Source organism: Rutilus rutilus (genome assembly GCF_951802725.1).
Source record: "Rutilus rutilus genome assembly, chromosome: 7".
Lineage (NCBI taxonomy): Eukaryota > Metazoa > Chordata > Actinopteri > Cypriniformes > Leuciscidae > Rutilus > Rutilus rutilus.
This window is the reverse complement of record NC_140221.1, coordinates 43400505-43413491: the sequence shown is the minus strand read 5'-3', so window position 1 is coordinate 43413491 and position 12987 is coordinate 43400505. Positions and strand designations below refer to the sequence as shown.

Sequence of the window (12987 nt, the reverse complement as noted above, 5' to 3'; positions counted from 1 at the left end):
ACGCCTCGAACATACTCAGCACACGCTCAAACGACACAGATGCACTCCACGAGTTTCTCTCTTTAATTATACATCCCTTTGATAAGACTAAGATTTTTCCAGAGCTCAAAGTGCCCAAAAAAAACACACTGTACACACTTTACAAGGGAAACCACAATTCAGGCAAAACAAAACAACTCATTTAAATTACACTGTATCTTGCAATGTCATCTTTTAGGAAAAATATAAATATATATTTTTTTTCAGTACTTTGTCTCACGCCACTATCGTACAGATCCACAGCACAGGCAAAAGCCACGGCACTCTCTCTTCAGCCAATCAAATCGCAGTCAATTGAAGGCAGTAGCAGCAGCGCTGAGACACTACGTGACGGGACACGAGTATTAACAAAAGGTCTTGCAGTTAATAAATAAGCAACTGGATTTGTGTCAATTCAGCATGCAATCTAAACATCATTTTGGGAGAACAGGAAAGATGGATCAGTGCTTTGAACATCAGGAACACGTCAAGAACATCAATAAAAAAAGACAAATGCAAAACCTGTGGCTTACTACGAGACTACTGTGAGATTGGTGGAACATCTGAACAGCTCTGCGCCAGTGTTGTGACGTGTCGAACGGTTCAGTGCAGGTTTGGTTTGTTTAGAGCTGACGTGATAAACCAGAAGCACGTTCAAGGTCACACACACCGGGACGCGAAGGGAAACGACAACACGTCAAGCTAATACTTCAACTCTTTCTAAAGCAGTGCTTTGAGCTTTAAGGAATATTTTTTTGGTTTACCACTTTCATGTATCGCATCGTTGGCATGTTGTCGATTACACCGGAAAATCATTTTGACTAGGCCATCAGTATGAATAACAAACAAATACATAAAACACAGTTGTTGTTGTTTTTTTAACATAAAATTAAACCAGTTTTTAGGACGGCTATTTTGCATTGTGACACTGACATGACAATTAAGCACATTTTGCTTCCAGAAAAAAAATTATCCCAATGAAATTCCCATTACTATATATATATATATTTTTTTTTTATCTTTGTATTTAAAAAAAAAAAAGTCACATTACAAACAAAATAATTTAGAAAGGAAATGTGCTTAAATTTCATGAAACTTTCAGAATGCAAAAACAAACAAGAAAATAATAGAATATATTTCACACCAAGAAAATTTAACCGTTTTAAGGACTATTATTTAGCACTGTGACCTCATTGTCATGACAATTAAGCACAATTTGCTTCCAGAAAGATTTAAATCCCATTGAAATTACCCTTTTTCTCATGACTGTAATATATATATAAAATAGATGTACTATTTAAAAAATTTAATCAACATCAAGGAAGTACAAAAATTCTACTATGATGGGTATAAATATTTTACCAATTAATTTTTGACAGTACAGTTGTGAATTTGGAAATGTGCTTAATTGTCATGAAAATTTCACAATGCAAAAACAAACAAATAAAGAATAAAAAGTATATAGTTCGCATAAAGAAAATTAAACCTGTTTTTAGAACTATTAATTTGTCAATTTGACAATTAAGCACATTTTGCTCCCCCGAAAAATCAATCCTATTGAAATTTCCATTATTCTCAAGTGATTTTCATTACTGTAATACAAAGCAAAAAAAGGTTTTTATATATTATAAACGAAATCAGCATCAAAGCAGTACATCAAGTACTACGATAATGTGCATAAATATTGTACAAACTATTTTTTTTTTTCACATCACAACCAGTAAAGGAAATGTGCTTAATTGTCACATAAAAAATATTAATGTTCCTAAAATAGGCTTAATTTTTTATGCAAAAATATGAAATATAATAGAGGCATGTTCTTGACCAGAGATTCACTAGTTTGTACAAAAACACACGTATAATGGAAATCAATGGAGCTTAACTGTTTACACACTCAAAATGATTTACTGTTGTAATCAATATCATGCCAAAGATCCGGTGCATCGCACATAAGTTGTACTGAACTCAGGATATCCCTTCAAAGGTACTTGATATGATACCATGCATGATTATGTTTATCCGGTTTCATTTCCTATGTCAGAGTCAAACTAAACGCAGATTACCATCAGATCAGAGACGAGACCACAGCACTGGACCGGTATAGTAAGATATGAAGAATGAGCCTGCAAACGTTTTACGCGGTTCGTCCGATCCAAATTATTGGGTGAATCTCACTTGACTCCAAAATCAGATAAAAAAAAAAAAAAAAAGGATCATTAAGATCCTATTTTATGATAATCAAGCACATTTCTCCCAGAATTCAGCTTCATAGTAATGAGAAATGACGTGCACATGACAGCTTTCATGAGATTCACCCTGGAGGACTATTATCATTCAGAGTATGTGTGTGTATCAGTGCTCACATGCTCTTTGCTTGCGGGTTTTTTTTTTTTTTTGGAGGAGAATTTCCTGCAAGAGTATTTCTGAGAAGTTTGCGGATGACAAGATATCCAACAAAAGATGCGTGACGCTAAGGATCGAATGTCCGACACTACGTTTTTTTTCCCCCCAAAACACTCACTTCTGATTGTCTGGAGGTCATAAAAAAATCCCAACACACACATACAAAAGAAAAGAAATTAATAAATAGTACAAATGTAATCAACGCTTCATCCATTCTCTCGCTTCTGGAAGTCCTAAATTCATAGTCAAAGCATTTGCACTCAATCCAAAGCCGTCACAGAATTCTTTGTAGTGTTTAGGTGATATGTTGAAACATTGGCATGGCAGGAATATGTACACACACACACACACCAGTGCAGAGAACCGTTTTTCTCATCGGTGCATCCAGCGCTCTTAAAGTGTCAACAGCATTTTTTTCTTTATTAAAAACGAGTCTTTGTGATGTTTTGTTTCCGGTTCACCTGTTTCACAGTCTGAAGACGTTATTTGGTAAACTGCTCAGTATTCCTCTAAGCGCTTCCTTCCTCTCCTCCATCCGCAGGAGCGCGTGTCTCTGTGGCGTATGGGAGGTGGGATGATGGAGGGATGGGGAAGCTGACGGAGGTATCAAGACTCTGCGGTCTCCACCGGAACAGGCTGTGATGGTTTAGTCAACACTGCTTCGGCTTCATCGTACAGCTGGAGACAGAAGCACAGTCAACACGTGTGTTCACACTTGGCATGTTTGGTTTGATTAAAACGAACCCTGGTGTGATTGCTCTGTTAGCGCAGTGGTTCCCAATTCCAGTCCTCGTGACCCACTGCTCTGCACATTTTGTAGGTCTCTCTTATCTGACACACTCAGTTCAGTTCATGGAGTCTCTCCTAATGAGCTGATGATCTGGTTCAGGTGTGTTAAATAAGGGAGACATACAAAATGTGCAGAGCAGTGGGTCACGAGGACTGGAATTGGGAACCACTGTGTTAGCGAACTGATCCAGAGATTGTTTGCAATCGAGCCGAGACCACCTCGTTCAGTAATATTGTGAATTCTTCAGTGTCACATCTTCAGAAATTATTCTAATATGATGTTTTTTCTAAACAAGAAACATTTCTTATTATCAATGTTGAAAACAGTTGTGCTGCTTAATATTTTTTTTGTAAACAGATTTTATCAGGATTCTCTGAAGATTTTTTTTCCCAAAAGAACAGCATTTTTTTAAAATGGAAATATTTTGTTCCATTATAAATATCTTTACTATCCCTTTTAAACAAATGAATTCTTCCGTGCAAAATAAAAGAGAAATATAGAGAATATAAGTAAATACAGACATAGGCCCCGTCCACACTACTGCGTTTTCGTTTAGAAACGGAGAATTAAAACGAATACGATCTCCGTCCACACCAGCGTTTTAGCTGCGTATTAGAATTGATCTCCGTCCACATTAAAACGACTGAAAACGCGGATCACGTGACCATTCACCAACACTGGGCATGCGCGAGCCGGTGTAAACACAACTTTATTGATAAAATGATCCCACCATGCGCTGGTTCTTCCCGGGTTAACCCAAAACCGACGCTCCATGTACACGGTCGATACCGGGAATTGTCAAACGTAAACTATTTTATCGGGAATTGTCAGTTGCACACGGGAATTGTCACATTGTCACTATTTTACCGGGAATTGTCACAGATCGCTCGAATAATAGCTTTGCCTCCGGCGCATGTAGGCAGTTAGCATTGTAAAATGCAGAATTTACTTGCACAACAGCTGCTAGAAAAGATATAGCCATGACTGATGACACCCAATCATAGAGCCGAGCGTGAGCCTCTACTACGTCATCGTTTCTAAAGTCCTCCATTTTGACCCGTCCAGACTAAAACGCCCTCCGGAGATTCAAAACGAAAAACGGGTCGGCAGCGTTTCTAAACTTCTCCGTTTTGGCTCTCCGTTTTTGCCGTTTTAGTGTGGACGGGAGGTGCAAAAGTAGCAAAAGGTCTCCGTTTTTAAACGAAAACGCAGTAGTGTGGACGGGGCCATATATAGAGTTATAGAACTGTGTGTGTGTGTGTGTGCGCGTGCTAATTCATGATTTTAATGACAGATTCTTTTTTAAATATTGGGGTCTCTAGTATGGCTGAGAGACTGTAAACAAATGTAAAAGCTACACAGCGTTCTGAGCACTATGAACTCTTTAGTTCAGGTGTCATAAAAAATATAGAGAAGTTTCAGCGTGATGTCGTACCGGAATGAACTGCACATCCTGGAAGAGCTCTTGGATGAAGCGGCGCGAGGCCAGGCGGAACATGCAGTTGGCCAGCAGGAAGGAAACTTCAGAGTACAGGCAGATGTCATCGAACGCGTACGGAAACTTCTCCTTTATCCTGCAGAGGGCAGCAGACATTACACAGGGATGAAATGAGAACACACACACACACTCACGCTTGCACGGTATTTCTCCGACGTTCTTACGTCAGCAATCCGGTTTCGTGTCCTTTGGTACCGACTGAAGAGCTGAGGTTGATGACGAGCCGCAGAACCTCTTTCCTCAGCAGAACTCTGCAGGCTGGACCGTCCTCGGATATCGCCTTCCCACCTACACACACACACACGTTAGGTTTTCATGTTTTATGGGGACTTTCCATAGACATAATGCTTTTTATACTGTACAAACTGTATATTCTCTCCCCTTACACTAACCCTACTCCTAAACCTACCTATCATGAACATTATTAAAAACTAAAGGGGACCAATTTTGAATTTTTTTTTGTGGGGACCTGTTGTCCCAATGACATACCTGACCCACACACATACACACTTTTTGTTTTTCTATCATGGACTTCCCATTGTTTTTTATACTGAACTAATTATATATTGGTAACACTTTATTATAAGAAGGTTTAATTTGTTAACATTAGTTAATGCATAATGTTAGTTGTTATAACTAACATGAACTAACAACGAGGACTACATTTGTTACAGTATTCATTAATCTAAGTTAATAAAAATACAGTTCTTCATTGTTTGTTCATGTTAGTTCAAAGTGCATTAACTAATGTAAAGAAATACAACTTTTGATTTTAAACATGAACTGGTCTTGTGTATTGATGGGCTCTCACCCAGTATGATCTCTGCACTGGGAGTGCTGCAGGCCGAACCCTGACTGGCGGCCGCGTCGCTGCAGCCCGAGATCCCAGAGAACTTGGACTGGGCGACCACCTCCAGGTGATTATGGGAAGGCTGGTTGTGCCACTGAGAGAAACCATCAGACAGATCTGCAGGAACACGAGACTAAATTACACATTTTTTACCCAAATCTGGAGACACTGGGGTTTGAACCGGTTTGAACCTACAACCTTTCCAGTGACCACATGCCATTTCTGTATTCCACTAACCTACTACACCACCCTCTAATAACACTCTCAGGCAGAAAGCAGCAGTATCATATCATACATGAGGAAGATGTTTAATGAAGACTGAAAAGCACCTGTGCGAGAGTGTGTGTTGTTCAGGTGGCTGTGTGTGTGTGAGCCGAGGATGGTGAGAGCGCTGCAGTAGAGGCAGTTCTGCTCCGTGTGCTCCTGTAAGCCTGTAGTCTCCTCAGAGCCCAGCATGTGGTGCTGCTCCGACCGGCTGCTGTTTAACAGCTCCGTGATGCTCACCTGAGTCTTCAGAGGACCACGACACGACTCTAAGAAACCTGCGAGCACAGGCGGGGAAAACACACAGATTAGTGTTTCACATCATGTTTACTATTGTTTAATTATAATTATACTGTCATTATACAGTCATTTTGGTGTCAGTAAAATAAAATAATACTTTTATTCAACAAGGACACATTAAATTGGTCAAAAGTGACAGTAAAGACATTTATAATGTTACAAAAGCTTTCTATTTCAAATAAATGTTTTTTTTGTTTGTTTTTTAACTTTGTTCATCAAAGAATCATGAAAAAATATTAAGCAGCACAACTGTTTTCAACAGATAATAGTAAGAAATGCTGCAAATCAGCATATTAGAATGATTTCTGAAGGATCATGTGACACTGAAGACTGGAGTAATGATGCTGAAAATTGAGCTTTGCATCACAGGAATAAATGACATATTACAATATATTCTGTTTTGGATATTGATATTTGCCCGTTTCAAAGAAATGTTATTTTGCTTGCTTTTAAAGTAATGCCATATATGCTTAAATATAAAAATGTTTGAATGCTATGAGTGGAAAGTACCTAAAATACTTAAATGTAGGGTATAAACTGCATTTGACTTCCTTTGTTTACAGTGGTGTAAAAAAAGAAAAGGTGTTAAACCTAAGTGCATGAACTTACTGCTTGTAACCAACAACACAGGTCAATGACAGGCACTCAGGGTGAGGATAAAGTGTTAAAACCACAAGCGAAAGTGAACGTAATGAAGGCTACAGTAAAGAAGGGGAGAAGCGCTAGAAGAAGACAAAAGCGTGGGCAACAGCGGAAGGTGATAGAAGAAATGGAATTGAAATTCCCCCAAAAGGAGTGAAGAACCCCTCAGATGCTCCCTGCATTAAGCGTGAAGGACACCTGAGGCCTAACAAGGGGCGCTTAACAGCATCACCAATATTGCTGGTTAAAGGCTAGATTATAGAGCTTTTTAGTATGTAAATACATTTTTGCTTATTTATTTTGCAATTTGCATTAACTGCATTGTAACCAATAAAATGAGTGCTCATCAACATTAGCAATGTATTAACATTAGTTAATACACTCTGAACTAACATGAACAAACAATGAACAGTTGGATTTTTATTAACTAATGGTAACAAATGAAACCTTATTGTGTAAAGTGTTACCATGATTATTAATGATATTAGAAATACAGAAAAATACAGATGATGCTACATACCATTAGATTCTCCAAAAAGAAATTTGGATGAATTATCTTCAGCAGGAGGGCTTGTTCTCTTCTGGAAATATGAGGTTTCTTTAATCTAAAAATGAAATAAAAAAAAAAGATTTATATTCAACACAATTAAAAATTGTGAAAAATCGAACATTTTCTACAAACTAAAGCAGAGAACAGTTCTTTCGACAACTACATTTTTAATTTTTTTGGTCGCTACAGCTAAGCTCACTGCATTAATGCAAGTCTACTGGTATATTTTTAACTAATTTTGTCATTTGACAGGTGAAAATAATAAGTAATACAAAAGTCTGATCCACTCAGGAAAGTGACAGCATTTTTTTCCTAAATAAACCACACAATCAGTGTTATGTCATGTCCATAATGAGGGTAAAAACGTTACAAAACCGCATCTTCAAATGAATCAACACTCACGAAAATTGAATCAAATTTGCATAAACCTTTATATACTCCACATACACATTAATAAAAGTACACGACACAAAGCAAACCTGAAACATATGGTTGATGTCAAGGGGTAATGCCAGGCCAATGTAGTCCTCACTGCAGCCATAGGTGGCGCTAGAGACCATAGAGCGCAGGGAAGAGGAGCGCTGCAGGGTGGAGTGATTGATCGGACTCAGCAAGTCCTCCTTATCCAGAGACGCAAAACTCAGAGCTTTCAAAAACCTGCGAGGAGAGCGAACACACGCACTGCGAAACATTAGCTCTAAAACTTCATCTAGACTTTTGCTTTTATTAAAACGGTCAACAAAGAGTCAACAAAAAAAAACGACTTTTACGAAACAACAAAAAATATTTCATACCTACTCCTGGACATCCACCTTACTTCAGCAAATCATTTTAATCCAAACACAAAATACCTGGATGTAATTGAGTAAACAAAAAGGCTGTATCCCAGTACACAAAATTAATAGTATATATATAAACATCACCCCTGTCCCAACTAGATTATCTGTCTGACAACAGCGTGTGAATTGGGATGCAGCCAAAGATATTTCTAAGTCTGTTCAGTAGTTTGAGTGGAGTTTGAGTGGAGTTTGCATTGGATCTGCAGGAGTAGATTGAGCATCCTGGGTCAGCACGACATCAACTAGGTTTGCTGCTTTGCTAAAGGACTGTTTGCACAAGCATCTGACCGAGTCTTAGAGACGAGTATTAGTATCCCAGTCACTCTACTCATCACGAAATGTGAATGAATGACTGAAAGATGGAGAAATTATTCGGGGAGGGGGGGGGGGGGGGATGACTGGAAGTGTAGTCGCATGGACAGGATGTTGCCTTGTACTCTACAGTGTTTCTATGATGGAAACTCTACGGTGGTCCGAGCTAATGAAGGGATCCTACTCTTGAGCTGCTCTACCCACCATGGCACAAGAGTTCGGGACACTCTGCGATGGGGGCTGAACGGCCCAGAATTACTTCGAGAATACCTGAGGACCAGCAAAAACACCCTGAACTTCAATTGCACTTTCACATATACAGTATGTGTGAATGTCAAGAACCAAAAAATATCAAATATCCAATTATTTTTTATAAAATATAATTTATTATACAAAATATATTTAATTACATTGTTAAATATGAATTATTAATTATATTATTATTATTAATTATTTTGATATATTAGTTATTTTATGGTAAGGAAATATAGGTCATTCATACTTTTTGGACCATCACATTATCATAACACATATTTTCATGAAAATCTACTCGATTTTAAAATTTACTAGAAAATTCTTATTACAGTGTCTGGATATTTTTAATTCTAATTGCTACTTTTTAGATTCTCATTCATGTAGTCAATAAAATTAATTTAAATTAATAAATAATACATTTTCAACCATATATTACCATAATTTTAATATAGTAATTCATTATCATAGGCAGTACAAAACTATTTATAAAAACTTGTAAAAATTAAAAAAATATATAAATAATACATTTAAATAATACAATTTTATACACATACTTTAGTACATAGATATACAGAATGTATGTACGTATGTATATATGTGCATGCAGAGAGAGAGAGAGAGAGAGAGAGAGAGAGAGAGAGAGAGTGTACTTGAAAATAATTATGTAAAGAATTTGTATAAAAAACTAGTAGTTAAATGAAAGCTGAAAAAGTATAAATGACTGTACCTGCGTGGTGTGAGCCGCGAGTCGAGGCTCCGTGTTTTCATGGTGATCGTGTCTGTAAACAGTACGTCTTTAGCGGGAGACGCCAGCGCTTCGCTGTGTGACAGAGACGGGTGGATCCTTTGCTGCTGCAGGCGTTTGAGCGTGGCGTAGCCCAGCGCGTCGCGGGGGCTCGTGTACATGTAGCTGCAGTCCACCAGGCTCTTGATGGTGGCCACAGAGGGAGATTTCAGCGACTGAGCCCTGCGCGGCAGTGTGTGCGCCGACCCGGGAGGAACCAGCGAGGTAGAGTTGGACTTGGACAACAGGATGTGGTTATGGTTGGACTGAGGACTGAGCGAATGTTGCATTTTCACAGTTTTAGCGCTGACCACCGTGTTGAGGCTTGCACAGTCTGTGTCCATGCCCACGGCAGAGGGCGTCTCTCGGGAAGGGGAGGAGCTCATGGAGCTGATGCCACTGGTTGTAGTGTCCGTGTTGAAGCTCTGACTGCGGCTCTTAAACGTGCCGCCTCCCGGCAGCACAGAGGCACCGTCGCAGGTCAAACGCTCCCTGCTGCTCCGCTCACGCTTATGATGACCTCTGCCCTCCGAATCCGAGCTCCCCTCGGTGGCGTACGGCTCTGCTAGTGCCTTTATGCCCATAAACGAGGTCTCAAGGCTAACCGTGGGGCTGCGGGACACGCGGCTGCCATTGTAAAAGACCTCGCTCTGCCCCGAGTGGCCTGGAGAATAGTTCGAGGGTTCGGTTACGGTCCGGATGCGCCTCATGAGCTGGAGCTCCTCGGGAGATTTTCCTGCATTGGTTGTGCCTTTAGTGTCAGTGGGGCTTCGTCCCTTCTTACTGGGGAGGGACAGGGAGTTGAGAAAGCGGTTTCTGAGATGCGAGGGGGTGAGGATGGTGAAAGGGCTTCTGTCCTTTGAGGTTTTTGTGTGCATATTAAGAGAAGAGTCCTCGTACATGTCCAAACCCTCGCTAACATCGTCCATGAAGTACAAACCTGAGAGCGACACGTGCAATATTACAATGGACATAAAAACAACAGATTGCAATGACTATTTATGCATAAAATTACAACAATCAGTGTTACTAAAAGGTGTTAGCTAAAATATTTGATCAAAAACTTAAACTTAAAGGGTTGGTTCTCCCAAAAATGCTAATTATGTCATTAATTACTCACCCTCATGCCGTTCCAAACCCAATCTTTTTGATGAAATCTGAGCGCTTTCTGTCCCTCCATTGACAGCTACACAACTACCACTTTGACGCTTTGAAAGTTCATAAAGAGATCATAAAACTAATCCACATGAATTAAGTGGTTTAGTCCGAATTTTCTGTAGAGACTCGATCAGTTTATATGATGAGCAGATTTAATTTAGGCTTTTATTCACATACAAACATTCATCAACTCACACATCAGTTGTGGTAAACGGAAGCTCAAGCACGTTCACTTGATGTGCGAGAACCAATGAGGTTTATTCTTGTGTTACGCACCACCATTGATTTCATCAAAATATCTTAATTTGTGTTCTGAAGATGAATGAAAGTCTCACAGGTTTGGAACGACACGAGGGTGAGTAAATGATGACAGATTTGTCATTTTTGGGTGAACTATCTCTTTAAGAAAACCTTTTGATGTTGACTCACTGGGTTGACTTTCGCTTTCGCTGTTGTGGCGTGAGCTGGTGGACTCGGAGTTGAGGCTAAGTGTGCTGGGCACAGAAGACAGTTCGCTGGGCAGCGGAGCGTCCACTTCATCAGGGACGACGGGCCACAGCTGCCTGCGGCTGTGCCGTACAGAGTCCCATCCCGAAGCCTTCAGCACATCACTGCCCTGCCGCGTCCGGCTGATCACGCCAAGCACATACACACACGTACTGCACACACAGAGCTGTTGGTTACTTACTGGACATATGCTAACAGGTTATTAACTCTTTCCCCACCAGCTTTTCTTTTTTTTTTAAATAAAGTTGCTAGTCAGCGCCAGCACTTTTAATAATTTTCACAAAACTTTCATGGCCTCGAGACTATTTTATTGTATGAATATCTGAACATGCAATTTATCAAAAGAAAGAACAGATCCTCTGCTTTTAAATAAAAAGAACCGTTTTATTTTAGCTTCATGCATTCTTTTTTTATCAACATTTGAATGTGGATAAATTTCATAAAAAAAAAAATTCTCCAAAAAATCAAATACTAAAACGTGCATAAGCAATGCTTTCATCGCTTGTTTCTTCTCCTTTTTTGCCTATGTTTTGATCCGGAGATGATGCACTCTTTTAGAAGATGTGTCATAGCGCCCCCTACCGTATAACAGTGAAAACACGGAAAGCCGGAAAATTCAGTCAATGAAAGGGAAGTGTAGTCTCATAAATTATGGAAAATTTTATGAATGGAGGGGAAAAGAGTTAATTGTATTTTACACTATTATTATTATTTCAGTCAATCTTTTATTGTCCAGAGCCAAAGTGGAAACACTTTGGAAAAACAAAAAAGACATTAACCAGTGTCAAGAAATTAAGAGGGCATTTGTAAAATAAGAAAATATATTCACAAGTTTGGGGTCAGCAAGAGTTTTAAAATGTTGTTCAAAATAAGTCTCTTCTGCTCACCATGACTGCATTTATTTTACTATATTTTAGATGTAATTTATTCCTGATGTAAATTATGATCATTATTTCAGTCTTCAGTGTCACATGATCCTTCAGAAATCCTTCTAATATGCTGATTTTGAAAACAGTTGCGCTGCTTCATATTTTCGTAGAAACCGTGATGAGTAGAAAGTTCAAAAGAACATTTTCAATTTCTTTACTGTCACTTTTGTTCAATTTAATGCATCTATGACAAATAAAAGAAGCAATTTTTTTTAAAGAAACCTCACTGCCCCCAAACTGCATGTAAACATTGGGTCTAAAGGCCCATTCAAACCAAGGACAATAACTAAAACGATATCTAGATTAGCGTACACACCATTGCGCAATATCGTTGTGTTTATTTAAGTGCATGCTGCAGTTGTCGTCTGCCTCTTCAAGTGCTTAAGCTCTTTAAAGTCAGGTGGATTCTGATTGGCTTTCAATCTATTAATAGCTCATTAGCTGGAAAAAAATCTTAGTGAAAGTTAGCAACAATAGTGTTTCTCTGTGCTGTTATAGTTGCTGTGTGGACTTCCCTATTCTCATAGAATTAGAACAATTATTATAACTATATCTTCATCGTTTATGTTAGTTATCATCCTTGGTGCAAATGTGCCTTAACTTAACTATATGACTTTGTTACGCATCACCTGGTTTCCAACAGATGGTGTTCATGCGCATTAACTTGTGAATAACTCAGTATATTCCCATATTAGTCAGTCTTACCCACGTATGGACAGAACCTCACAGTGCTGAGCCAGAGCAATAATATCTGGAATCACATTCTCCTCCTGTAGGAGGTTCAGACCCCAGTTTGAGCTGCCAATGTTGCCCTGGAACATTTAAAAATGTTAAACATTAAAACCATAAACACCACATATAATCAAACTAGAGACATTTAAGGACATC

At 38.9% G+C, this 12987-nt stretch overlaps 1 protein-coding gene across 1 annotated transcript in view; it reads right to left on the bottom strand.

Moving 5' to 3' along the window:
* Nucleotides 1-2414: 2414 nt before the first annotated feature.
* The window catches only part of rictora (RPTOR independent companion of MTOR, complex 2 a), a gene marked incomplete at its 5' end in the record, with an annotated part of 33670 nt that continues 23097 nt past the window's right edge, over nucleotides 2415-12987 (bottom strand). The window contains 10 exons of the mRNA XM_084413340.1: nucleotides 2415-3099; nucleotides 4647-4785; nucleotides 4874-4997; nucleotides 5521-5676; nucleotides 5889-6101; nucleotides 7286-7370; nucleotides 7795-7972; nucleotides 9449-10445; nucleotides 11093-11322; nucleotides 12805-12911. Coding sequence (XP_084269466.1) covers nucleotides 3028-3099; nucleotides 4647-4785; nucleotides 4874-4997; nucleotides 5521-5676; nucleotides 5889-6101; nucleotides 7286-7370; nucleotides 7795-7972; nucleotides 9449-10445; nucleotides 11093-11322; nucleotides 12805-12911 — 2301 coding nt within the window. The 3' untranslated portion in view covers nucleotides 2415-3027. The remainder of the gene's footprint in view (nucleotides 3100-4646; nucleotides 4786-4873; nucleotides 4998-5520; nucleotides 5677-5888; nucleotides 6102-7285; nucleotides 7371-7794; nucleotides 7973-9448; nucleotides 10446-11092; nucleotides 11323-12804; nucleotides 12912-12987) is intronic.